Below are 27427 nucleotides of genomic sequence, written 5' to 3'. Positions count from 1 at the left end.
GTTCTAGTGGATAAAACTTTTATCTGTATTATCCAACATGTAAATCTTTACAATCAAGGATATTGATTACATAAAAAAAACTTAATTCTAAATGTCCAAATAGGAAAGTAGCGAAGATTGATTTAAACATTTATTTCAAATTACATCTATCGATTTAACAATTATGTTTTCGCTGTTCGCATATTTTGCTTTCCCTTGTTATTTGCATATTTCTGATTATATCTGTTTCTTCCACCTGCAAATTTTCCTGCCTTTTGCAAAGCATGTAATTTGAAGTTCTTCGCAACAGCTGTTTTCCTGTCAGGTCCAGAATATTGCACATTTATCCTTCTTCCATTAACAAATGATTGATTTAATGAAAGTGCTTTCTGTTAACAAATAGGTATAATAATGCGTAATTAAATATATACAGATGGTTAATTCTAATATTTAAGATAAACGAAGTATTAATTACTACTACATAAAATTACCTCATAATCTGCATTATTGGCCAGCTCGACATAACCGAATCCACGTGCTGTGTTTTCATCTTTCATAGGTATCCTAATATCGACTACTTGACTGACCTTAGTTAAGAAGTGTTTTTTAAGTTCTTCGTTAGTAATACTAAAATATAAGAATTTAATTATTAGAATATATATGTATACACTTTGTATAAGAGAAGTAAAAATATATATATATATATATATTTACTTATATGGCAAATTTCCTACAAAAAGGACATATCTTTTTTTCTTGCCATCTTCTCCTACATTTGCAGATTTCCCTTTTTGTACATTACTTTTTTTAATTTCATTGTCTTTGTCTTGTTCATTAATTTTGTCGTTTTTACCCTCTTCTTCCACATCTTCGTCGTCATCGTCATCGTCATCGTCATCGTCATCGTCATCATCATCATCATCATCATCATCATCATCATCTTCTTCTTCTTCTTCTTCATCGTCATCATCGTCATCATCTTCTTCTACATCAGTTCCATCGACATCTTCACTTAATTCATCATCTATCTCGATATCATCCTCATTTTCCTCATCCTCTTCATCATCGTCATAATTTTCCTCATTTTTTTGCTTTAAAAGAGTTTTGGTTTTTTTAACGTCTCTCTTGTTATTTTCTTTATTCGACTTCGCAAGTACTTTCTCTTGCGCTGATTTTATATTTTGCACTTGTTTCTGTTTCGCAATTTCTAATGATTTCTCATTTCTTCCTTTTTCTAGCTGTCTTTTCGCAACTTGTTTTATCTTACCTACCCCTTCCTTTACTCGTAACCTTTTCTTAAGTGCTGCCAATTTCCTCTTAGCACTTCTTGAAAGTGCTGCTCGTTTTTCTATTAACTCAATTTTCTTTTTTATGTCTTCAACAGAGACCTTCGATGGTAACAAATGTGTTTGCGATGATCTATTTTCTTTACGCTTTTTGCGATATTCTTGTCTCAGTTTCAACAGTTCTGCTTTGGTTAACGTTTCCTTCTTATTTCTCTGTAATCCAGCTACATTTGTTGCTTTCTTCTTAAGATTTTTAACAATTCCTAAATCATTTTTCTTTTCGTTTTTATTAAATTTCTTAGGTGAATTCTTGGCGATTTGCTTGTTTGGTTGACCATTTTGTACGGTTCCGTTTTCTGTTTTTTTCTTCTTTAACTCTTTATTTAAATTTTCCGATATCCCTATTTTCTTCTCACTTATCTCAGAAATACTCGCGGACCGTTTTTTCATATTTGTATTCACATTTATTTTGGCCATTGCTGCCCTATATGATTTTACTGTAAATGAAAAATAAAAGAATCAAGAATGTGACCATCTTTTATAAAGAAAACAGCTAAATCTTGTTTCTGATAAATATAATGAGAACAAGTTTTATCTACTTGTTATGTATAATTTCCTATTCAACATATTTCATATAGTATATATAATTTATGTTTTAATCATTTTAATTAAAACATGATATATATATTCTTAATATTTCAACAAAATATGAACTTGTATGCACGTATACATATATAATATATATATAATACATATATATGGTTAACGACATAATTGCGACTAAAACTGAAATTACTACTACAAATCCATTGAGTTTTTACATTTATTTTAATTAATGATTAATACTCAATAATTATTTCGATTAAAATAACATGCAAAATACAGGGATACATACTTCGTTAGTTTTACAAAATTAAACCAAATTACCTATCTCAACGTGGTCGTGGATCCAACTGCCGAGGTTAACTTTAGCACGCGCCTCTCGTAGATGTGCTTAAAAAGTGTACAGTGTACAGTTCCGATTTCGATTTGCTGAAATTACGCATGCGCGTTCATATTTTATTATACTTTTGTCATATATTATGACATTTATTTATTTCTTAAATTATTCATATTTCTCAAAAACAATATTTTTTAAAGTGCAAATAACGATATATATGTAATTAAATAGTGTGTAATTAAATAAAGTAAAATCTTGTATTTACGTCACTTCCGTTATAAGAAGGGTTTGCTTTTGTTTCATATATACATATGTATTTTCATAAATAATAGCAATTTTTATAGAACATAAATAATTTTTTTCAAATTATTAGCACAATTATTAACTAGATATTTTTAGATGTTCTTATATAAATAATATAATTAGTAATATCATTGTTAAGTGTGTTTAATGTATATATATTATTTAATATTTAAATGTGGTAATTATAAAAGTACAACTACTTTTTTTGTTTAAATATTTTATAAACATAACAGGAAATTTCAATCTATGAATTTTAACAAACAAGACATAATTATTACATAATGCATTTATTAGGCAGTTAGCATTACAATTTTTGTCCTATCTAGTTGAAAGTAGTTTCCTCATATAACATTTTTTATGTAAACGTGTAGTTCCTATGCAAAGAATGTAAGCAGTATTACTTAAATATATGTATATCTGTCTGAAATTTAAACTTCAGTTAATATATTCATTGTAAATTAATTTAATACAACAAAATGTAATTTAATATATTTATGATCAATAATATTATTTTCTCTTGAAGCATGTACATGTATAACATGCATGGAAGACATTTAATACTTCTAAAATAATTACAATGTATGATAAACTATTTATAGATATTATAAATGCAATGTGTCTCATATATTTTTATTAAGCTTATGTTTTTGACTTGATTTAGCATATGCCACATGTACAATAACCTAAAATTTTGTTTCGTATCAAATGACCATTATAAAAGTCGAATACAATGAGTTACATGTAGTTATTAAAAATTATTTACAATTACGAGATTTGTTGTTATATTAATATCTTTATTTCTGTATTAGAAAATATAAAAGAAAGTGTAACAATTAATTAAGACTATGAAATTTTATGAGTATAATTTACAATATATCAAAAACTTATAACTTGCAGTCATAATTTTATGAAATAATTTAACTCGAACGAATTTCTTCTTCTAAGAAGTGCATTTAGTGTTGTATACAAAATTTGCAGTTTTATAAAAGCAGAAAATACATTGTACAATACAATCATATAAAAAATGTTAAAGCTATGGGCTTATCTAATAAATTCTTAAGTATATAAGAAATCTGAAAAAATAAGAAAAATGGGAGAAACAGTGTATGTATGTATATATAAATAATACATAGTTGTTTTTTAATATAGTATATAGAATTTATAAATAAAAATTTGTACAGGAAAAAATATATTAATTACTTACAATTAACTATGTTAACAAACATTTAGATTATTTTATGTGAAAATTCTTAAAAAAATGTAATGAAATGCTGTTGAAAAAAAAAAATCACTCTATCATTTTATAATACCAAAAGTTTAGTAAAAATAATAGTAATACAATAATAATTGTGACGCAATATCTAATACGTACAAGCAAGGAAAGATTCTTTGTATTTGGAAGCGATGATATTATAAATTTAAAGTAAAATATTCCGAATTTTACTTTTTAGTATTATGTGTGATTAATGTTCTATAATGTTAAAAATACCTGAGGTTAGTTATTTTGCATTTAAAATTTTTTATGCAATATTGAAATTCAGCTGTCATATTTGAAAATATTTTGTATGCTTCATATAACTTTAAATTATTAATACAATCGATTATTTCCATCTCTCCTCAAACCCTTGACATTTTTTGACAAACATAAAACATTTATGTATTGCTCTTGCTATTCTCATTTACCAAAATGGATTAACATTAAAATGTGCTATTATTTGTCATTTTTACCAGACATTAGATATTTACATACAATAAATTAGTATGTCTAATCAGCTTTACGTGGCTTACGTTTACGAACATTTGGACTGCTTGGTTCAGTTTTGGAATCTTTATCTGCATCTTTTTCTTTTTCTTCTGTCTCTGATCCCTCTTGCTCTGATTCCTCATCTACTAAATCATCCTTAACATGTTCAACAATTTCTTCATCCTGTATACTTTTCTCTTGCATAAATCCACCTGATCCATCTTTTTGTTTCTTTTTGTTTTGAACCATTGCAGGTTTCGGTGGATATATAAAATCAATCAAGCAAACGATAAACTACAAGATATAAGTAACAGTTAGTTTCATTAGTTCTAGTTTAAATGATTCAATTTTATTATTCAAGCTTACCAATCCCAATATTGCACCTGAGACAATGGTAGCAATGGCAATGATCAAGTAACTTCCCCATGTAGGTAATCCAAAATCTTCCATAAACCTATTGTGTATTCCCTGTAAGGATAACCAAGTTGTTTTATAATGCATTTAAAATTTATATTAGTTCCATTAACATTTAATTTAAATCTTCACCCGCAATACTTGTGAGATTTGAAAGAATTGACCAATAACAGACATCTGAATAGATGTTGGACTCTTCCAGCCAGGAATTGGTTCAATCTTTTCCCAAGTTTTCTCAGACACAAATTCAATTAATGAATCTTTATCTCTAGGGCTCTTATACTGCCTAAATATGCCGTTTTTAACACTAGGGGAAATATTAAAATGTAATTAAAAATATTTGGAACTTTAAATCATATTATTCTTTTTCCAAAATAAAAAATCTTACTGATATATCGTTGGCAAAGCTGTAACCATAAACCTTCCACTAAGTCCTGGAGAATCAGTCACATCAACTTTTCCTACATTGATATTTAAATTTTCCTTTTGTGCAGCAAGATGTTCCCAAATTGGTTCCAATGTTTTACAAGCAGGACACCATGGAGCATAGCTAAATCACAAAATAGTCTAGTTATAAATACATATATTACTTTAAAATACAAATAGGTTTCAATAAAATATTTCTCATAGCTTCCTTATATCTTCAATTTGCTTCCAATAAAATTTTTCTTTTGTCTTTTATAATTGAACTTATAAATTTTATACAATTTCAAATAAAACATTAAAATACATATATACAAATGTTTTCAATATGACTTTCGACACGCCATCAAATTTAACGACATTGAACCAATTCAACTTACAATTCCACCATCCATTCTCCGATGAGCATACGATCCCAATTTTCTTCGGTAAGTTGCTCTGCGAAAAAATTCTTCGACGATGTCTGAGCATTTGCATTTACGAGACCCAAAGATAAGCAACAGCATGTGATATAAAATGAAAAATTGAATTTAGTGTACGACATTTTATGTTAACTAATATCCACCGGTGATACACGCTGCCGGTTACTGGAAGAAGCACGAATTCAATCTGTTATAGTTGGTAGTTGGTAACAATAGTAACCAAGTTTCTTTTATGATGTAGAGTGTAGAAAAATATTATATCAGATTTAATACCCTAGGAACGAATGATAACTATAATTAAATTTTTTAATTATAGTTTAGTATATTGGTATAATAGGAAAGATAAATAGTTGCCCTCTTGGTCCATTTAAATTTAGATTTAAAGATATATGTATAATATAACTCTATAATATTTCTTCCTTTTTTTCCTTTTTTTTTTTTTTTTTTTTTAAGAGCTACTTTTAATTAATGTTGTAGATTTGAATCTTATTTAATCAATTAAACATTTTGGAATAAATTCACTAATTTATAAGATCAAATTTATGTATCTTAAAATTCTTAATATAACAAGTTCTATTAACGTTATTTAACTGGTAAACTTTTTCATGTGTAACTTATATAGATTATTTGTATAAATTACAATATTCAACAAATTAATTATGCTTCTTAATAATGTTTCAAGTTATCAACTACTAAAATTGTAAATGTATCTCAATGTTAATGTTCAATACGAATATGAGTATGAATAACCCTTAAGTATAATATGTATATTTATTGCATCATTCTCATTCGACGTCTCTGAAAAATTTAATGAACAAATTTTATTTGTTTGTTATTTGAAACCAGAATCTTCCAAAAATACGTAAATAAGAAGTATGTTTTAATTTTACTAATTCTTATTTATTATATAATTTCATTTATTTATCATCGAATAATAATTATTTCAATGCGGTAGACGTTGACATAAACACATCTTTTGTGTTTATATCTTGATATTCTATTTACATTTTGTTATTTTAATAAGTGTATTTCTATCGTATATTTATAAATATAATAACGAATGTAAATATCTTTTGCTTTTAATATTCAGGAACATAAATAGTTGTGTATTGTTAATGCATTTTCTTTTATCATTTTATTAATTATATTACATTTATTTGGAAAAAATATAAGTTTTTATTATATAATTTGTAAGCAGTTTTTTAAGAATATAAAAATTTTATAGGTAAACAATATGTCTGCTGTTTATCCAATTTTACCTAAATTGGTTGAGCCAGATGGTTTTGATGACGAGGATTTAACAGATATTGATGATGAGGTATTCATTAGAGATGGAAAAAATGGCTTAAAATTAGATGATGATGGAGGAGTTAAACGGCTTTTAATGGCACCTCGTAGAAGATGTAAAAGGTCATATAATTTTTCGACATATGGATTATCAAATAGGACTGGCTTTGGTCTTATAGGATTAATAATATTGTTAAGCTTAATTATATTATACATATATGTCATAAATATAATTCCTGGACCAATGTCAATCTTGAAAAATTGGTTATCACATGATCTTAAAGATCCATTACATGAATCTAACAAAATACCATGCACATCTCTTGCATCAAAGATTTTATGGACTAGGTCATTTCCAAAATTAACATCTGAATCACCAATAAGAAGCAATGATGTTAATGGTGATGGAGTTGAAGATATTATTATTGGATTTAGTACAGGTTCTTATTTTTGAACAAGTATATTTCAGCTTAATTTTTTAAAATAATTTTTTACGTGTTTTAGTAGTATTAAATTTTTAGTATATTTACCTTTTGATTTACAGGTCTTAGATTTATAGTTTTATGATTTTGCCGAATATTTCAGTTTTTGAGGTATATCATTTTTGTAATATATTTAGTTGTAATGTTTACATTTAATTATAGTAAACAGTAACATTATTTTGATATACAGGATTGGACACGATGGACATTTCAGAATACATTTGTGTATTGTACTTTGATGGACAAATCCCATGTTTTGGTGGAGTTCTAGCTTTAAATGGAAAAACAGGAGATACCCTTTGGGTGCATTGGACGACTCATGCTATTTTTTCAGTTGATTGTGGTATAGACTTAACAAATGACAAAATTAAAGATTGTATTATATGTGGTCGAGGTGGAATACTTCATGCAGTTAATGGCTATAATGGGGCTAGTATATGGAAAATACCAGTTCGAGATTTATCAATTTCAGAAGAATGGAAACTCTCAGATATCTATGATGCTAAATTTATTGCTGATGTTGATGGAGATGACATTGGAGATATTATTGCATCACACACTATACAATCAAGAGAAATTCATTCAAGTGAAATTCTTATGATATCAGGAATCAATGGAAATATTATACACAGTTCAGTTTTACCAAATACAGAGCAATTGTTTTTAGCACCTCAGAAATTAGTCCATCCAGATGGAGAAAATATTTTTGTCCTTGTTACTAGTAGTAAAAAACAATCAGGTGGATTGTATGTAATTCCTCAAGTGAATTTAATGTATAATAACTTGGTAAGTTCCTTAAATTTTTAAGGATAACTTATGAATAGATTACTATACAATTATATGTATGTTATAGAAACTTCAAAAGCTTCACCATAACACAGGAAAAGGAACTTTGCTACCTCCGATTTTGGTAGATGTGACATTAGATGGAATTGAAGATATTGTTGCTGCTATGTTTAACTCTACAATAATAGTTTATAATGGATTAACTCTTGAACCTATTTGGAATTATACAGTACCTAATTCTGAAATAATAAGTATACCGATTCCTGGCTACTATAATGATGATAATATTCCAGACTTTATGGTAAAACATCAGATAGGTTCGGGTTTTCCAACATATTACTACACAGTTGCAACAATCATAGATGGAAAAACTGGTAAATCTTTACTAGAAAAACCAATAGAAGATAGTTTAAGTAGAGAAATGTCCGGCCTATCTGTTACCGTTGAAGGATTTGGAAATGATTGGTTTTTACATTGGTCAGTTGATTGTTTAAACTATGAAGGAATTAAAGAAAAATATCAGTTCTTAAGAAGTGAAGATTATATATCTGAATCACGCGCTGATGTTTGTAAACTACGGTTTAACTCTACTTTAATTACAAATTTATATGCTTTAAGCCAACATGTTGGACCACCTGGTATATCATTATATTTTTCTGAAGACTGGAAGTCATTAGAATATAATAATTCTATGAATGTTAGAATAGAATTACCTGAAAATACACCCTTTGTATCTGAACAATCGCCAAAAATATATAAAGATGAAAATAAAAAAGATAGTTCTAAACAAGAGCAGGAAGATTCTCATGAAACTTACGAACAATACACACAACAGAAAAAATTTACTCCTATTGGTAGGCAAAATAATGTTTTGAAAAATAAGAATGAATGGACTCAGAATATTCTACAAACAAGTAAAGATTTTGATTTGTTATATGATGAGAATAATAAAATTAACATACAAAGAGAACAGCCTATAGATTACCAACAAGAAGATGAAGTACGAGAACAAAGAAGCGACATTAATCTCAAATTTACTAATCAATTTGATAAGGGAATAAATAATTCTATAAAAAATATGCGTAATGATGAAACGGATATTACGAATATTAAGACAAGTACACATGAAACCTCTCATAACTTAGACATTGAAAACAATGTAGGTGATGGAGAAACTAAAATATTAAGTAAAAGAACAATTAATTTGTTGCATTATGACATAAATAAGACAAAAGAAACAACTGATCAAACCTTTATAGTAAGACTATTAATTTGTAATAAGATTATTAAAAGTTATATTTTATAGGAAAAGAGTACAGAAAATTTTTTTTTAGGATGTAGAAACCTACGCTCATCAGATTTTTAATGTTGCCTTAAAAGAGGAAGAAGAAAAGGAAGAAGAAACTGTTGCTATAAAAAAAATTCCTAAACAAAAATCATTGAAAGGTCGGAATAAGAAAAAGGATACTGGCATAGATTTAAAATTAAAATTAGGATATAAATCTGGATCAAAAACAAAAAAAAAGCGGAATATAAAAGCTAACAATCAAATGTATTCAGTACATGGTATACAAAAACAACCACCAACTGGAATATTATTACCATCTATTTTAAAAACACAAGGAATAAATTCTATTGATTTAGTATTTTCCACATTTTGGTTACCGTCTTCTGAGGCATCTGTAATATTAGTTCAAGAAGATTTTAATTGTATTCATTGGAAAACATTGCTTTCTGAAAAAAATTTTCAGTATAAACAAAATGATGATATTATTAAAGAATGTTTAGGTGAACGAGGTATTAATTATAAAGCAAATCTAGAAACAAGCAACAAAAAAGATTTTAAAATTTCTCTTGGACAAATGACAATATATAGGATGAAATTAGAATGTGTGTGTCCAGAAGATATGTTACCTAATCAAAGTTGCAAAAATATATCTTTGCATCAGAATTGGCCTGAATATTTAGGTTCAGGTGGAAATGGATATTTTAAATCATTTTATAAAACAAATTTTTAAATAAGATAGTTATGTTTTCCATAAAGAGCATTAAATCCATTAAAATATTAAAACTATTTTATATTTTATTTTTTAATAATAAATATATATTTCTTTTTAAAGGAATATATAAAATTTATCAGAGATATTAGATTTTAAACAATAACATTATAAACAGAATTCAATGAACCACAACTATATATTATTATTTTTTTAATATATATTTATTATGTAATAAAAGAAATCATTATATATACAAGATTATATCTACATATACATCTTTAGATCGTAGTACCTAAAATTTGGTACTAACATTCTAAAGATACAATGTTATTGCCTAACTGATATGTCGTATAATGATATGTACGTATGTGTATTTATAACTTATATAACTTACATATGTACAAGTTATAAGATTGTAAATTGTTGTAATATTAATTTATGTACAATATATTCTATTTCCAAGGTATTTTTAATGTTTAACATAATGATATGGAAAATAACTTATCGCTTGTTGTTATGTGTAAAATACTGGTATTATATAAAACAGATATCACAACCAATGTAGTTTTATTAAAACTTGCTAAAAACATTGTTTATTACTGATATAGTAACAGAATAAAATTCTACTATATGATTCTAAACAGTCTGAAGCTAGGTGTTTGATCAATATCCATTTGATATAGAAGTTTTTCCTAAACAGCTAATATCAACTTCTTTTTAAAAAACAATAGTATATTTTTTATATAAACTATTTAATCAATTGAAATTAAAATACTAAAATAATTATAATAAATAAATAAATATAATAAATAAATAAATATAATAAATAATAAATAAAAACAATAATCTTTCTATATATTTATATATACAGAATCTTCATATACTGCATGTGCTAGTAAACCAAAATCTCAAACATCTGACATACAGAACATTTTTATAGATGTGAGTTGCTTTATGATATTATTCTTGTTTTTTCTGTTAAATAATAGTAGTACAAACTTTCATACTTATAAATTTGCAGAATATGTACAAAAATGATGTGCATGTATATAAAAATAAAGTAAAAAATTTAGAATATAGCTTGAAGGGACAATGTAACAGTGAAAAAGAAAATTGGATTGCAGAGTTTAAGCAAGTTGATATATCAAATAATGATTTAGAGTAATAAACTAATGTTATAATTTTTAATTTACAGGTAAACCATTTATATCAGTTAAAAATCAATATTTTTATGCATTATGTTATAATTAAGAAATGAGTGTGAGCACATACAATTGCTTTATGTCTGATACTTATAGGATAATGGCTGGACATCATAAATTAACCGAAATTGAATACTGTAACAGTTTTAAATGTTTTTATCGACCAGTTGTACCATTTTTAGTATCAAAATCACAAAATATGAATATTCCTGTACGATTTAATCATGATATTTTAAGTGATATAGTAACAAATGCACAAAAACAATGTTATACATTTTCACCTAAATTGAAACCATTTAGAAATATAGGAACTCAAACAGATTATCGGGATAGTGACTCACAAACTGCACCTTGGAATCCACCATATAAAATTAAATCAGGTATAATATATTAGATATACTTAATATTTTCAACTGTTGATGAATATTAACATTATTTTCCAGGCCATTATCCTGAAGCATTATCAATAGCACATTTATCTTGGAATCATGGATTACAAATTGGAATTCATGATTTAGAAATCATTAATAGAATGAGAAAAAAAAGAGCATGGGAAGCAGTTCTTCCTCCTATGGATACACCAGCAAATATAAAAAAGCGATCAGCTATAATAAATGCATTAGAAATAGATGAATGGGCATTTAGAGAATCAGTAAATATTTCTTAATTCGTAAAATATAGACTGTAATTATGTTCATCTCTAGAATAAAGTGCTTAATAAATAAAATTTTTTAATTTTAGGAAATTCAAGCAATAGTGGATTATAGGCTTGAATTAATGGATGAAATATCTAAATCACAAGAATATGAAAAAGAAAAAAAGATTCAAGGCCGTTTGGATAGATGGACAAATTTTTTATCTATACGTAGAGATAAAGAAATAAACTCTATTAAACACAAGCTTAGAAGAGAATTGAGAAAACTATATAAAAGACAACAACAAAAATCGCAACCTTTTAAACGTGATATTATTAAAGAACATGACGATCCATCTTCTGAATTGTATGCCCCACAAATGCGTTATGGCGAACATCCTCAAAGAAGACATGAAATAATAGAAAAAGAGTTGTTAGGAGAAGGCTGTATCGAAAGTAAAAAGAATATGTATATTAATATTAAGTATTATTATATTTATATATGATATTTTTTATATTATATTTTTCAATTATTTTAGATGTAACTGAAATAAATACATTGCCAAATTGGCTTCCAACATATGAAGAATTAAGTGCATTAAAGCCAAGATCTAAGTCAGCTGATTTATGTATCAGAGCAACAAGATGGACAAAAGAAAAGTTAAGTCAATTACATAGTGACCTGAAAGCAAGTAGATCAAGTACTAACACAATAGAGGCACCACTATTATTGAAACGCAAATATAAATTGCCATCTCTACCTTCTACACCATATAGAAAAAGCACAGAAGATATAACAAATAAACGTCTGCATCAATTGTCTATACTTATTCAAAAAATAATTAAAGGAAGAGCTATCCAATGCATGGTAATAATTAGAAATTAAATGATATGAAATGAGACTAAATAAGGTATTTCAATTAATTCGATAAAAAATTTCGATAAAAAAGTAATCGTGTTTTAGATGTTCGAAGGCCGCAATAGATGTAGAGAATTAATCGAAGAATTACAATCATCTTATGGATTAGAAGAATATAGTAAAAAACAACATCAAGAAGAAAAAGTGCATATGTTAGAATTACAACAGTTACAAAGTGAAAAATCTATGCAAGAAGATCGTTTGTATGAAATTCTTAATTCTTTAGAAGGAATGACTATATCGGGAATGCTAGATTTTCTTAGCAAAGTACAATTCATTTTGAGTTGCGATCATTAAAAATAATTAAATATAATTTTTATATTTCTCGCTCTTACTTTTAAGGAATTAATAAGATTAGAGGATGAACGTCGAATACATGCTTTTGCATTATTGGCTGAAAGAGAAAGAGCTATGAGAGAAGCAGCAGAAGCTGGAAGACGTCAGTTAGAATATAATCGTCGTAGGGAATTTGACGAAATGTTTAGGCAAACTATGAAAGTTAATCAAGAATCTGTGGAAAGTTATTTAGAAGATATAATAAAAGAAGGCATTGAATGGATATCTGATGAAGCGACTAAAGCATATATTTCGGAATTGTGCGATAAAATAGACAGTATATCAAAAGCTGCGCAGAACAAGTATGATGAATATTATACGTTTTATAAAATTTTTTTGTGACTAATATATTATATTTCCTAATGCTTTATATTTCAGTGCAACAAAATTATCAGAAGAAGAAATGGTTGCTAATATGATTTATAATTTTGTATTACCTGAAGTGGAAAAAACTACTGTACGAAAGAATATAAGAGAAAAGCAACAAGTTTATTTGCGGAATGCACATGCTGTAATTTATGAAGAGATATTCAATTTGCCACTTGTTGAAGACAAAAGTTTATTAGATAAAGAATCTGAAGAAAAACATGGCGAAAAAATTGAGTCACAGAATTAAATATCTTAAAAAATTATAATAAATATTATTATTCCTTAGAATATTTTACTTTCGATCTTTTGTTATTTCATGTTATATTACATTATTTTAGTTAGAAATATGTCCAATAATAATTATGTAGAGTATTATCTCAAGTGTATTTTCGCATATGACCACGTATTACAACATAAAATTTACAAAACAAAAATACAATACAGGACACTTTAATTATTTTGTATTGTTATAGATAATAAAAAAACGATCATAATTAACAGAGAGAGAGAGAGAGAGAATTATTAAAAATTTTAATGTTTACAATTGAAACAGGCATATAAACAAATAAGTGAGCCAAATTCAAAATTATTGGTCAAAGGAATTTGAAACCCGAATACCGTTTTTTAGTAAAATATTTAGCCGGAAGCGTTTCTTGCAAATTTTTTGGATGTTACACTTGAATAAGAATGCTTCAAAAGCTCAAGACTTCAGAACGAGAGTTCAAAAAGTAAACAATTTCATCGAATACTTGGACGAAAAATTCCGAGAGTATTTTGTACCCGGAAAAGAAGTTTCTATAAACGAAGCTGTTGTGAAAGTTAAGGGGAGGATTACTTTTATAAACTATAATCCACAGAAACCTACTAAATGGGGAATACGGATATTTGTCCTGGCCGACGCAAAATCCGCATACGTTTATGACATTTTACCATACTATGGCGAACTTACATCGCAAGATCTTATAAAACCGGATCTGCCAGTATCATCACGAATAGTTTTACATCTGTGTAACAAATTGTTACATTCCATTCCTGACTGTGCAGGATATCACGTTTACACAGATAGATACTGTCCAAGTTTAGTCCTGGCAGAGGAATTGTTACTAATGAAGTGTCATATAACAGGTACAATACAAAAAAATCGCAAACACATACCACAAGAAATTTCCAATCCGAAATTTATCAATTCAAATACAATTGCAATGCGCCATTCAAATTACTTACTCCTTGCTTGGAAAGACAAACGAATTGTCACTATGTTGAGCATGTATCACACCTTTGGGTCAAGAGTCATAACTAGATCATCACAAAATTATACTATTGAAGAAGCTTCAAAACCAAATGTGATTGCTGATTATACAAGTAATAAGGGTGATGTAGATAAAGCCGATCAATATGCATCAAAATATTGTTTCCTGAGAAAATCGTTGAAATGGTGGCGGAAATTGTTTTTTTGGGGACTAGAAACGAGCGTAATAAATGCTTATATACTTTACAAGATTTCTCAGGAAAGGAAAGGAGAAAGCGCTTTGTCACACTGTAAGTTTGTCAAATTATTAGTAAGTCAGCTCGTAAGTAATTTTCGGAGTAACAATGTGTATGGCAGGCCTTCTGGAACAGATAAGGAACAACGTTTAGATGGGAAACTCCATATAATAAATCAGTTGCCAAAAGGGAAAAAGAAAAAATGTCTTGTTTGTTCACCAAAAGGAAGTAACGCGGTAAAAAAACAAACAGTTTTCTACTGTGAGACCTGTGAATGCAAACCCGGTTTGCATCCCAATGAATGTTTTAAAAAAATTACACACATTACTTAATTATATTTAATATAAATATTTTAATCAAAATTATATTACTTCTAAGACGAATAAACATTGTTTTGAATGACTTTAATATTATTATTTACACGTCATTGTAGCATTTAAAATCTGACACTTAAAAACTTGCAAGTTGAAGTATGATGAGAATAAGTTGGAGTTGCCAGTCCATATTCACAATTAAAAGTCGGAGCGTTAAGGGCTAATATTTTAGTTGATAATTAATATCTACATTTTAATGATATATTTAAAATAATATATGAGTCATATCATGCTGTGTACAATTATATATTTTAATATGTTTATTAATTGTATTTTAAATTTTTACAATAATTTAATATACAATTCATTATATTTATACGCATATTTTTTTGTTTAATAATATGCTTGCATCAAAATAGAGAACATCACACATTTCATTTATCATGTGTTTGTATGTACAGTATTCTCTGCTCATAGACGCAATGTTATTCCACCAGTTTCTGTAATTTTTTACATAGAGTAAGCATTGGCGTCATTTTTGATCCGTCATCAGGCTATTTCCACAAATAATGAAACACCAAAATAAGAAAAGTGACATTTTTATATCTTTTACTTCGTACTCATCTTAATCAAATGTCTCAAGTGTTTTTGGCGAAAATGATAGCTGAAAACGTGACCATATATGAATGAATTTAACATAAAATAACTACCAAACCTTTCCTTTCATTTCATTCAGATTTTCAGACTCTGTTTGTCACTCTTGTTTCTGATATAAATATGTAAGTATTTAAGAAGCGTACAAGCCAAAATCAGATAACAGCCAGCAATATATATCTACTTTCCTTAGTATAGTAATAGACGCGACGCAGTTCAGTGTGCTTCTATTAAACAAGGACTATTATATAAATTATACAATATTATCTATCTGAATTAAAAGGATTTGGTTGTATGTTTATTTATTAAACATAGTATCGCTTTAAAATAACATATCATTTTTTTCATACTACCTTTTTATTAAATATTTCGCTACTATATTTTCAAATAATTCTAAATTATATTGTAAAAGCAGTTAGATTTGATTTAAATATGCAAGAAGCTTAAACATTTAAGTTTATTCAGTTATAACATACAAAATGCAAAATACACATAGAATAATAATTTTGTTTTGATACACAACCTCATTATGTACAAATAGTAAATTAATGTGAAGTTGATGGATATGCTTCTATAGCATTACCTGCAAGAAGATCAGTCATAAATTTTTTAAATTTGACATCTTTTGCATCATTAGATGATATTCTTTCTACAATTAATTTACGTTTCTTTGCTTGCAGTTCTTTTGTTTGCAATGAATCAGTTTCCCGTTGATTAATCATATCTATATGCTTTCTTTTGCAAGTTTCTATAGAATCAGGTTTTTGTGTTTCTTCTCTTGCACGACTTAGTTCAGCCGTTAAATCAACCATTTTTTGTTCCCACTCTTCAAGATGTTTTCTCATTTCAGCTAATTGTGTATCTTGATCATGTATTTTCTTTGCCTGCTCTTGTAACTTTAAGCTTTGTAATCTCATTTGAAAGCCCTGTCTTTTCATTCGAAGTTTCATTTTACCAATTTGACCTTTTATAGACAGAACAGATAATTTATTCTTTTTAGTACGACTATAAATTTTCTTGAAAGTCTGATTCAATTTTTCTGAACTAAAATTGTGTGGCAGTGTTACACTGTTTGAACTTGTAGTATGATGGGAAATCATTAAACTTCCACTTGGCAATTCATAAGAACCTACATTACTAACAACTGAAGTACAAATACTGTGTTTTAGATCTGGTAAAATTTTTTCATCAAAATGTTCCATAGCCATGCTACTAATATCTCTTAACTCTTGAAGTATTTCATGAGCCCTAGGTGGAGTTTTAGAATCCCGAATTAAACGAAGAACTCGAAAAATCTCATCGATTACCTGATGCAAAAATATATATTAATTAAACATATATCAAAAGAGCTAAAATTATTAATACTTTTTTTAATTCAATTATTAATACCTTTCCAGGAATGAAACAACACAAATTAAGATCCACATATTTTATAAAAGTCATGGATAACATAGATATTCTTGTTTCAATAGCTGTTAATATATCACAATGACGTGCCAAAGGATGACTCCTTCTTTCTGATTCTCTTCGTGGTAATTGACTTTTTACTGCACGCAAACATTGTGCATGATATTTTTCCATCAAATTGAAACCTCGGTTTAATAACTTTTTACATATCCGATCAAATTGTTTACAAACCTGTTACAATTTTTTTTTTTAAACTTAGTATATGAGTCTAAGCAAACAATAACACACAAGAAAGATAAAAATAATCTTACAATTCTATATCGAGAAATATCATCGTACGAAAGGTTAGACAAAATTGTCTCTAAAACAATGTCAGGCAGGTTTATTAATTGCAACATATCACTGTTCTTGTTTTAATTAAATTCTTAACACTTTCACTCAAGTGAAATTTAAAAAATATTATTAAATTATATCTTTTTCAAGTTAATGCAATAGTAGTAAAAATGGTGCAGCTTTAACTATGGTGCATACAATTACGATTACAATGTTTTGACCGACCGATGACCTATAAACAAATATAGCTACTGCACATGTATCTGTTTATAACGTAGTTTGCTATCTACATTCTTGCAACGTAATGAATTTGCCAGTCCCCTTTCTAACTTTCATACAGTTAACGGCCGGATGTAACGCACATCAGTTTTAGCTGCCATATTGTTGTGTCACGTGATGAGGGAGTAGCGAGGTGAATGCGCCGGGTCGAATTCGTGACGAAGAGTTAAAAATTTGGACATCACCGTCTACTACGAAACCAATTACAAGATGGATGTACGAAAAGTGACAGAATTATTACGAGCCACAATTGACCCAATGCAACAAAAGCAAGCTGAAGAGCAGCTAAATCAGGTCGGTCAACTGATTGAAAACGTGCTTAAATGACCGATACTCCAACAGAAACATGTGCTCCATTCCTATCATTTTCCGTCATTATTATTCATCTTTTATATTTTCTTCATTATTATTCACCTATGTATATATGTATACATATATAATTAATCCTTCTAAAACACATTCAGGAAAATAAGTCTTTTTATCATTGTTAGCTAACAATTTGGTTTTTTTTATTAATTTTAATTTTCGAGAGGACGACATTTAACCAAACTCATAATTATGTGGATCCAGAAATTTTTGTTACATATTCTTCCATGAAATAACATAGATAAATTTTTTAACATTTTAAAACATTATTTTATTGTCTATCAATTCTGAAATATTTACTTATTACTTAATTATTATTACTTAAAAACATTCTTTTTCATTTACAAGATACTTCTAATTTGTTATAATTTAATACTATTATTTATTAACGCTCTTCCTCTTCATTTGCACTATTAAATGTATGAATCATACTGTTTATATACTCTATTGAACATTAATAAAAATGAACTATTATTTTATATTTCAAATTATAAAAGATTATATTATAGTTATATATAATGGTATACATACAATAATAACTACACTAGACTAGATTTATAATTTAACGGATTCCATAATGTTTTCAGATTCAAAAAATTATTGGTTTTGCACCAACATTACTTCAAGTACTAATGACTGCAGAGGAAATGACTGTAAGACAAGCTGGTAATTATTAAGATTAATTGTTTTTAAAAAAAAAGAGAAAATTAGTTAACTAATGATAACTTAATACCAATTTAGGTGTTATATATTTGAAGAATTTAATTGCAACAAATTGGGCTGACAAAGAAGATGAAAATGGGTCAGTCAAGTTTACTATTCATGAACAAGATCGTGCAATGATCCGTGATGCAATTGTTGATGCTCTTGTACATGCACCAGAACTTATTAGGTAATATTTTCTATTATAATCATATTTTCAATTGTAGAAAGTATATAATATATATATGTAACATGGTACCCTTATAAGTAATCTTAATCAATACATTCTTTTGTTGATTTAGAGTACAATTGGGTGTTTGTGTTAGTAGTATAGTTAAACATGACTTTCCTGGAAGATGGACGCAAATAGTGGACAAGATCACAATATATTTACAAAATTCAGATGCTTCTTGCTGGCCAGGTGTTCTCCTTGCACTCCATCAACTTGTCAAAAATTTTGAGTATGTCTTATTGGACTTTCTTGTTCAAAGAAAAAATTATTACCAAAATATAACATATTACATATGTTTTAAATTGCAATGATAATAGTAGAAACATTTACTGGTATATTTTTTAGATATAAGAAGGCAGAAGACAGAGGACCATTAAATGAAGCAATGAATCTCTTGTTTCCTATGATTTATCAATTGATATTACGACTTTTACCAGATCCTTCAGAACAATCAGTATTGCTGCAAAAGCAGATATTAAAAATATTTTTCACCCTTACACAGGTATACATTTTGCTTTTATAGATGTTAAACATATTATTCTATATAAAAGTATGTAATCACTTTTTTAAGCGATATAATTTATGATTTTTCTTTCAGTATACACTTCCTTTAGATTTGATTTCAAAAGAAGTTTTTTCACAATGGATGGATGTGGTACGACAAGTAGCTGATAGACCTGTTCCACCTGAAACCAACAATCCAGATTTGGATAATGACGAACGAGCTGAATTGCCATGGTGGAAATGTAAGAAGTGGGCTCTTCATATTTTACGCAGAATGTTTGAAAGATATGGAAGTCCAGGAAATGTAACTCATGAGTACAAGGAGTTTTCTGGGTGGTATTTAAGAACTTTTAGTGCAGGGATACTTGAAGTCCTTTTGAAAATTTTGGACCAATATCGAAGAAAGATATATGTATCACCTAGAGTGATTCAACAATCAATTAATTATATTAATCAAGGGTAAGCAGTAAATTCAAACAATAATTCTATTAAGTTACAAGCTAAAGTTTGAAAATTCTCCGTTTTAATGTATAGAGTAAGCCACGCATATTCATGGAAGTTTTTGAAACCACACATGTTTGAGATAATTCGTGATGTACTCTTTCCAATACTCTCATATTCTGCAGCAGATGATGAACTTTGGAATAATAATCCACATGAATATATTAGGGTCAAATTTGGTGAGACGATTTATTTAAAAATAAAATGTATCCTCTTTGTGTATACTTTGTCTTTTATTATTTTATTTTAATAAATGATATAATTTATTACTTTCTAGACATTTTTGAAGACTTTGTGTCTCCAGTAACTGCAGCACAGACCTTATTATATTCTGCGTGTAAAAAACGCAAAGATATGCTCCAGGAAACTATACAATTTTGTGTGGAAGTACTAACTAGTCCAAATGCAGACCCTAGACAAAAGGATGGCGCATTGCATATGGTAATTATCTTTATGTAGAAAAGTATTTTATAAAGTAGAAAATATAAAACATTCTAAAAATCAGTTTTCTTTAGATTGGGAGCTTAGCGGATGTATTATTAAAGAAGAAAATTTATAAAGAACAAATGGATAAGATGTTACTACAATATGTTCTTCCAGAATTTAGTAGTCCTCATGGACATATGCGAGCGAGAGTAAGTAATCCGTATATTGTTATTTATTAAAATTTATTGATTATTTGATTTGTAATCCTTTTATGATTATTATACTCCAGGCATGTTGGGTATTGCATTATTTCTCCGAAATAAAATTTAAGCAAGAACAAATATTAGTTGAGGCTGTTCGATTGACGACGAACGTTCTTCTGACGGACCAAGATCTACCTGTTAAGGTAGAAGCTGCTATTGCTTTGCAAATGCTTCTTTCTGCTCAAGAGAAAGCAAAAAAATATGTAAAACCTCTAATTAAGCCTATAACCCTTGAATTATTAGCTATTGTACGAGAAACAGAAAATGATGATTTAGCAACTGTTATTCAAAAAGTTGTTTATATATATCCAGACCAACTTATGCCAATCGCAGTTGAGATATGTCAACATCTTGTGAGTATTATTCCTTTATTTCTGCCCTTTACAAAGTAAATTAAGATATTGAAAAAAATCTTATTAATATTTTTTAGGCTGCAACTTTCAGCCAAGTGCTCGAAACAGATGAAGGCAGTGACGAAAAAGCTATTACTGCCATGGGATTATTAAATACAATAGAGTCTTTATTAAATGTAATGGAAAATCAACCAGAAATTATGGCACGATTGCAACCAACAGTGATTCAAGTTGTGGCTCATATTTTTGGAGAAAGTGTCATGGGTAACGCAAATAATAATAATGAAGGAATAGATATTAAATGTAATATACACTTTATTAAAATGACTGGTAATGTATTTTTGTATTTTAGAGTTCTATGAAGAATCTTTTTCATTGGTTTATAATCTTACGGTAAAAACAATATCAGGAGATATGTGGAAAGTTTTAGAAATGATATATCAGTTATTCCAGAAAGATGGTTTTGAATACTTTACTGATATGATGCCTGCTCTTCATAACTATATTACAGTTGATACTCCAGCATTCTTATCAAATGAAAATCATATATTGGCTATGTTTAATATGTGCAAAGCTGTATGTTGATCATGTTTTTATAAAAATTGAAAATGACGTTGTTTTTAATATATTTTGTTAAAAATCTACTTTTTATTTGTACATATTAGGTATTAACAGGGGATGCCGGAGAAGATCCAGAATGTCATGCTGCCAAATTATTGGAAGTTATAATCTTGCAGTGTAAAGATCATATTGATCAAGTAAGCTACACTCTAGATGTATATTTTAATGCGCATTTTAACCTAACTTTATTTTATAAGAATTTGACAAATTTTATATATAATGTTATTCTTTTAGTGCATACCCTCCTTTGTACAATTGGTACTAGAACGTTTGATGCGTGAAGTTAAAACATCTGAGTTAAGAACAATGTGTTTGCAAGTAGTAATTGCAGCACTTTATTATAACCCAGCACTTTGTCTTGAAACAATGGATAGATTACAAGGAAATTTTAGACAGTCGACAGAACCAATTGCTTCACACTTTATTAAACAATGGATTCACGATACAGATTGTTTTTTAGGGTGAATTATTTTAATTGTTCAATAATGATTGCAGTTTTGTTTTTTTATAATTAAATATTATAAATATTAATTGATACATTTTTATAAAAACAATTTTTACATTATTTAGGTTGCATGACAGAAAGCTCTGTGTTCTTGGATTGTGTACTTTAATCAGTATGGGTCCCGCAAAACCACCAGCAGTGAATGAATGCGCCCAGCAAATCATCCCATCTTTGATTCTACTTTTTGATGGACTGAAAAGAGCCTATGCAGCTAAGGCATCTGACGCTGGTGACGAAGAAAATGAGGAAGATGATACCGATATCGATGAAGGTAGTAATTTCCATTTATCCTCCTATATCTCTTTTCATTCATTTTTATTTTCAAAAACTAATAGTGCTATCAATATATTTATACAGAGGTTTTATCGTCCGACGAAGATGAAATCGATGATGCTAGTCAAGAATATTTAGAAAAGTTGCAGGAAAAGGTGACAAGGTCATCTACACAACATGGTTTTAATGTATCAGCTTCAATTCAAGATGGACATGGTGATCACAGATCAGATGACGATGGTGATGACTCAGAATATGATGCTAATGAGGAAACTCCACTTGAATACTATGTCACGCCTTTAGATTCAGATGATATGAATCAAGATGAGTACATTGTTTTCAAAGAAGTAATGCAAAGTGAGTAATCACTATATTCTTATGCTTCCCATATATTTGTACCTCTTTCTATTTGTTGGATGAAGTACGTACTCAAATTCTTTTTTATTTACAGATATTGAAAGAACGGATACAGTTTGGTATAGAGCATTGACTGGTCATTTAACTGCAGAACAGCAAAAGGCATTACAGGAAATTATTCTTTTAGCAGATCAGCGTAAAGCAGCCCTTGAAAGTAAAAGAATCGAACAGAGCGGTGGTAAGCCTCCCTTTTATTGATATAAAATATAGGTAAAAGTTTGCTTTCGAGATGCATTACATTAAAATAATATACATATATTTAATGTTTTTGTTTTAGGTTACGCCTTTCATTCACAGACTGTACCTACATCGTTCAATTTTGGTGGAACGCTTTTAAGCCGATAGACACCCGATCGTTTATATTCTTAGCTTAAGTAAGTAAATAAATTGTGAAGCATCCAAGCCGAGTATCCTTAACAATGCAGTATATGTTCCCACTCCGTTAAAACCGAGTTGCACACGAGTTGAATTCAACATGAAAGAAGCTTTCATTTTTGTTTATTTCTCCACGTTTTTGACTTTCATGACTATAGCTCGGTACATACAACAATGGTAGCATCCTTTCGAGCGTTTGGAAATCCATTCCACGATGGAATCTGCGGAGAAGCACGCTTCTTCTCATAACATAATAGTAAAACGTAATTAATTCTCATAATAGAAAAAAATGCATCTAGGATAAATAAAGATAGTAATTTGTATTTTTTAATATGAAAGATATTTTTGATCATTGTTATTTCGATTTCCAGATTCCAGGGAATATGTTCTGATCTCGATTTCCAAATCACTGTGCTTCTTCGCCGAGCTCACGCCAATCCATCGTTCAGCGCGATCGAATCTTTTTTTTTGTACGAGAAAGAAAAAGATATGTATGAAACTAAAAATGGAAGGGTGAAAAGAGAGAAAGAGCGCGTGTGTGTATGTGTGTGTTTGAAAAAGGAAAGCAGACGAAAAAGGAGAAAGTAGTTCGATCGCTTTTGAAGCGCTCGAAAAAGTGCCTTCAACATGCTCGACGCGGATGGGACCTAACTTAAGCAAAGCAAATTGGATCGAGGCTCGGACGCTTCTCTAGTTTGTAAGTTTCCTAAACAATGTACTAGAGTATAATAAATTAATGCTAATTAAAAATGGAGACTTAAAGAACTTAACAGCCTTAATTTCAATAACATTAATTGTAATAATATTTTCAAAAGGAAATTAAATTGATGTAGAATTATATCACTTTGTACATTATATTACAAGTAAAAGTCATGTACAAAGTTTATGACTTACTAAGTTTCTAATTTAAAGACATTAGTTAAGATAAGTCCTGTTTTGTAAAAATTGTATAATGCTTTATTAACCATTTTTTATTCATTTATTTGAAGGAATAAAATAAAATTTGATAACAGTTCCGCATAGTAACATTGGTTATCATATCTGACTAGAAAAATGGAAGTTGTATAATTAGGAACAGAATTGACTAACAATTAAAATGCAAAATTTTTTCGTTAACAGCCTTATATTCCACTTTCGATCGATACATAAGTTAAGTTACGTGATTTTAAATGAAGAACTTAGCAGAATATATACATATATCCATTTATGGAAAATAATTTATATCCTGCGAAGTACCCCTCAGGGCGGAGATACATTTATAAGAGGAGCTGCGATGATTGAAATTGTAGATACCTTTGCTGTTGCATATGCGCATATATATATATATATATATATATATATATATATATACACACGCGCGCACGCACACACACACACAAACGCACACACATTTTTAAAAATAAGATTAGAACAATTCTAGTTTCAGAGATATTACGAAATTTTCATTTGGATATAGAAGATTGTAGTTAAAAATAAATGTTTAAATACAGAATAATTATACGCTTATTTTCATGTTTAATCTTGCAAGAAGCGTATCTAGTAAAGCAGTAACTTCTAATCATTAATGGATGTATTTTCAAAAACAACTTTAATAATCGTTATTAGTAATATGTTCCGTTTTCATTATATATACTAACGAATTAACAGTTGAATAAAAGGCATGCAAGTGTAAATACAATTTCAATTCTTTGTTACATTTGAAAGAAAAAAAAAGTACAGAAAGGAAAAAAAGTATCCCACAACTCCGAGAAAACAGCACATCGGTGGTATTTTTTACCGATGGTTTATTGACCAAAGGTACGAAGCACTCATGAAGACGCAAAGAGGCCCGTTAAAACGAATGAGATGGATGAGAGGAACACGTTTAGGGCATGAAGGAGTTCTACTCTCGATCTCTTTCCTCAATGTGTCCTCGGATAAAGTGAACGTTAATGTCACTTGAGACACCGTTCGAAATAAAATGCGCCAACATAGCCACCTCTCATTGCTTTTGCTACATTCTGCTCAAACACTCTCCTATTATTTTGCAGGACCTCCGCAGCATCTTTATTCAATGGATCTTCTGGATTTGGTTCCTAAACAAATAATATCTTTTCATAAGAATTTCTTTGCTCAACTATATACAAATATGTAACATATAACGAATTTGATATAAATTAAATAATTAAGCATTTATGTAGAAAATTCTCTACTTTGTTAAAGAAAATGTAATAATTTTATGTTATGCTAAATACCAAGAAAAGATATTGTAATCCATAAACAATAGAATTAATTGTAAGGACTGGTTTCCAATCTTCTCTTAAAATATTTAGACACACATTGCCATCCAAGTCAATATTAGGATGATAAACTTGTGTTTCACATTTTACTTTAGGTGGCTCATGTGGATAATTTGGTCCAACTTTAAAGCTGAAGACAAATCGACCACCTCTATAAAATCCCTAAAAAATTTTTAAATCATTACCAAGTTGTATACATAAAAAGAAAAATGTTCTTACCTCATCTGGACAAATAATTAGCTTAAAGCTGAGAAGGTCATCTGGATCAGGAAACTCTGTCCCACATGTTTTTGGAAGATTAAGTTCATTTATGTCTACATAAAATAAAATTTTCTGAACGTACGTGTTAAACAATAGAAGAAAAAATATATTTCAATTATTCAAGTTACACAAGGTTATTTAAAGGTCGAAATAATGAACAAAGTATTTTTAATTTACAATAGTCTTAAATATTATGGAAATATTAATATTAATAACAAGAAATATAAAAATAAATCAAATCACATTTCTTTATTAAGGAATTTTCTTTATAATAATCTTTTGAATAATTCTTTGTTGCTTCATTGGATATAACCATATATTTCTATTATTTATTAAGTTAACTTCTTAAAGTTAAGTTTTTAAGTTAAAGTCAGCTTAATTTGTCAAAACGTTATAAATAATATTTTATAAACAAGTTATAACATTTTTGCTCACAAATCAACATTTTCAAGAAATACGGAAATAAATCAATTTGTAAATTCTGCATATATGTATATGCAAGGTAAATGAAAGCAAAGAACTAAATATATAATATACGCGTAATATGGTATCAATAAAAATGGACAAATATTGACTGTTACAAAATTTAAAACTAACTACAACGTTGAATCTTAACAAAACTTTTAATCAGCTTTTAATCGATACGTTTTAGTCTTTATATATTAAGTTGGATTTATAGTAATAAATACAACAGACATTGTAAAGGAGACTATGAGTAACCGACAATAAACCTTTTGTGATTCTCAGTTGTGCTGCAGATGCCTTCTTTTGCGTGCCAGTTTTCGGCGACTCGCCATCCTTTTTCGCCTGTTTTAACGAGAATAATTTGATCATGATAGAGTGGCGGTGCCCGGCGTGGAAGGCACAAAAGTCTTCTTCCTCGATCGACCACGCGCGCAGCTACGATGCACGCAACAAAACTTTTTGACAATGGAAACAACTACTGTAAATTTACGACTGGTTTCACGTGGACGGAACAGAATTCGATTCTGTTACGATCACGGTATTAAAGTACCATTTTTCATACAGTAAAGCCTGTATTTCATTTATGCGTATATGCACGTGACATGTTCCAGATTAAAATTAAGTAATTAATTCTTTTCGATTAAGACAAATTTTTTGCAATTATGTTTTTGATATTTACCTATAATAATGTAGATTATGGAATATTAATAATTTATTTTATCAGTTTTGAATTAATTTAGTGTCTCATAATTCAGAGGAGCGTAGACTGAAGATTAAATGTTACATAAACTACAAGGCAATTTATGAAAATCAATTATTATTATTATTATTAAACGCTTATAATAAGTAAGATATATTATGATTTGAAGATGTAGAATGTCAAATG

General features: G+C 28.4%; 7 protein-coding genes across 14 annotated transcripts; 4 read left to right on the top strand and 3 right to left on the bottom strand.

Annotated features, from left to right (window-relative positions):
• Nucleotides 1–119: 119 nt before the first annotated feature.
• On the bottom strand, nt 120–5724 carry LOC132910538 (glutamic acid-rich protein-like). Its single transcript, XM_060966311.1, has 8 exons — nt 5470–5724; nt 5055–5216; nt 4799–4973; nt 4619–4720; nt 4276–4546; nt 694–1762; nt 471–606; nt 120–368 (listed from the first exon to the last, which is right to left on the bottom strand). Exons 1-8 carry the CDS (start codon nt 5631–5633, stop codon nt 162–164), a joined length of 2286 nt encoding a protein of 761 aa, XP_060822294.1. The 5' UTR covers nt 5634–5724; the 3' UTR covers nt 120–161.
• Nucleotides 5725–6258: 534 nt separating this feature from the next.
• Nucleotides 6259–10707, top strand: LOC132910462 (uncharacterized). 2 transcript variants are annotated; one of them, XM_060966182.1, is made up of 5 exons: nt 6259–6384; nt 6737–7238; nt 7471–8066; nt 8134–9324; nt 9401–10707. In XM_060966182.1, exons 2-5 carry the CDS (start codon nt 6746–6748, stop codon nt 10082–10084), a joined length of 2964 nt encoding a protein of 987 aa, XP_060822165.1. In that variant the 5' UTR covers nt 6259–6384; nt 6737–6745; the 3' UTR covers nt 10085–10707. The 2 variants fall into 2 exon arrangements, with proteins under 2 accessions (XP_060822165.1, XP_060822166.1); XM_060966183.1 differs by lacking the exons at nt 6259–6384; nt 6737–7238 and adding an exon at nt 7343–7391.
• Nucleotides 10708–10898: 191 nt separating this feature from the next.
• LOC132910463 (cilia- and flagella-associated protein 91-like) lies at nt 10899–15419 on the top strand. Of its 3 annotated transcripts, none has more exons than XM_060966186.1 (8): nt 10899–11261; nt 11365–11648; nt 11712–11920; nt 12010–12358; nt 12442–12770; nt 12867–13088; nt 13164–13459; nt 13536–15419. In XM_060966186.1, exons 2-8 carry the CDS (start codon nt 11369–11371, stop codon nt 13771–13773), a joined length of 1923 nt encoding a protein of 640 aa, XP_060822169.1. In that variant the 5' UTR covers nt 10899–11261; nt 11365–11368; the 3' UTR covers nt 13774–15419. The 3 variants fall into 3 exon arrangements, with proteins under 3 accessions (XP_060822169.1, XP_060822167.1, XP_060822168.1); XM_060966185.1 differs by having other exon boundaries at nt 10900–11008; nt 11088–11648; XM_060966184.1 differs by having other exon boundaries at nt 10899–11648.
• On the top strand, nt 14195–15397 carry LOC132910537 (piggyBac transposable element-derived protein 4-like). Its single transcript, XM_060966309.1, has 3 exons — nt 14195–15065; nt 15147–15296; nt 15390–15397. Exons 1-3 carry the CDS (start codon nt 14195–14197, stop codon nt 15395–15397), a joined length of 1029 nt encoding a protein of 342 aa, XP_060822292.1.
• Nucleotides 15420–15615: 196 nt separating the features above from the next.
• On the bottom strand, nt 15616–17978 carry LOC132910468 (F-box only protein 28). The gene is made up of 3 exons (XM_060966193.1): nt 17698–17978; nt 17369–17617; nt 15616–17286 (listed from the first exon to the last, which is right to left on the bottom strand). Exons 1-3 carry the CDS (start codon nt 17782–17784, stop codon nt 16525–16527), a joined length of 1098 nt encoding a protein of 365 aa, XP_060822176.1. The 5' UTR covers nt 17785–17978; the 3' UTR covers nt 15616–16524.
• A 101-nt stretch (nt 17979–18079) lies between these two features.
• On the top strand, nt 18080–24301 carry LOC132910460 (importin-7). Of its 5 annotated transcripts, XR_009658779.1 has the most exons (20): nt 18080–18292; nt 18952–19030; nt 19106–19256; nt 19369–19527; nt 19644–19800; nt 19897–20261; nt 20337–20482; nt 20581–20744; nt 20819–20938; nt 21019–21345; nt 21423–21609; nt 21698–21921; nt 22011–22103; nt 22201–22427; nt 22537–22742; nt 22829–23101; nt 23196–23339; nt 23439–23535; nt 23718–23799; nt 23908–24301. XR_009658779.1 is itself a non-coding variant. In XM_060966178.1 (19 exons), the coding sequence occupies exons 1-18, from the start codon at nt 18209–18211 to the stop codon at nt 23504–23506; spliced, it is 3174 nt and encodes a 1057-aa protein (XP_060822161.1). In that variant the 5' UTR covers nt 18080–18208; the 3' UTR covers nt 23507–23535; nt 23908–24301. The 5 variants fall into 5 exon arrangements, 3 of the variants coding, with proteins under 3 accessions (XP_060822161.1, XP_060822162.1, XP_060822160.1); XR_009658778.1 differs by having other exon boundaries at nt 23439–23799; XM_060966178.1 differs by lacking the exon at nt 23718–23799.
• A 978-nt stretch (nt 24302–25279) lies between these two features.
• LOC132910471 (NEDD8-conjugating enzyme Ubc12) lies at nt 25280–27060 on the bottom strand. The gene is made up of 4 exons (XM_060966201.1): nt 26808–27060; nt 26035–26129; nt 25771–25977; nt 25280–25611 (listed from the first exon to the last, which is right to left on the bottom strand). The coding sequence occupies exons 1-4, from the start codon at nt 26908–26910 to the stop codon at nt 25471–25473; spliced, it is 546 nt and encodes a 181-aa protein (XP_060822184.1). The 5' UTR covers nt 26911–27060; the 3' UTR covers nt 25280–25470.
• Nucleotides 27061–27427: the final 367 nt, after the last annotated feature.

Source organism: Bombus pascuorum, chromosome 9 (assembly GCF_905332965.1).
Source record: "Bombus pascuorum chromosome 9, iyBomPasc1.1, whole genome shotgun sequence".
In the NCBI taxonomy this organism is placed as follows: Eukaryota; Metazoa; Arthropoda; class Insecta; order Hymenoptera; family Apidae; genus Bombus; species Bombus pascuorum.
This window is presented reverse-complemented; position numbering and strand designations above follow the sequence as displayed.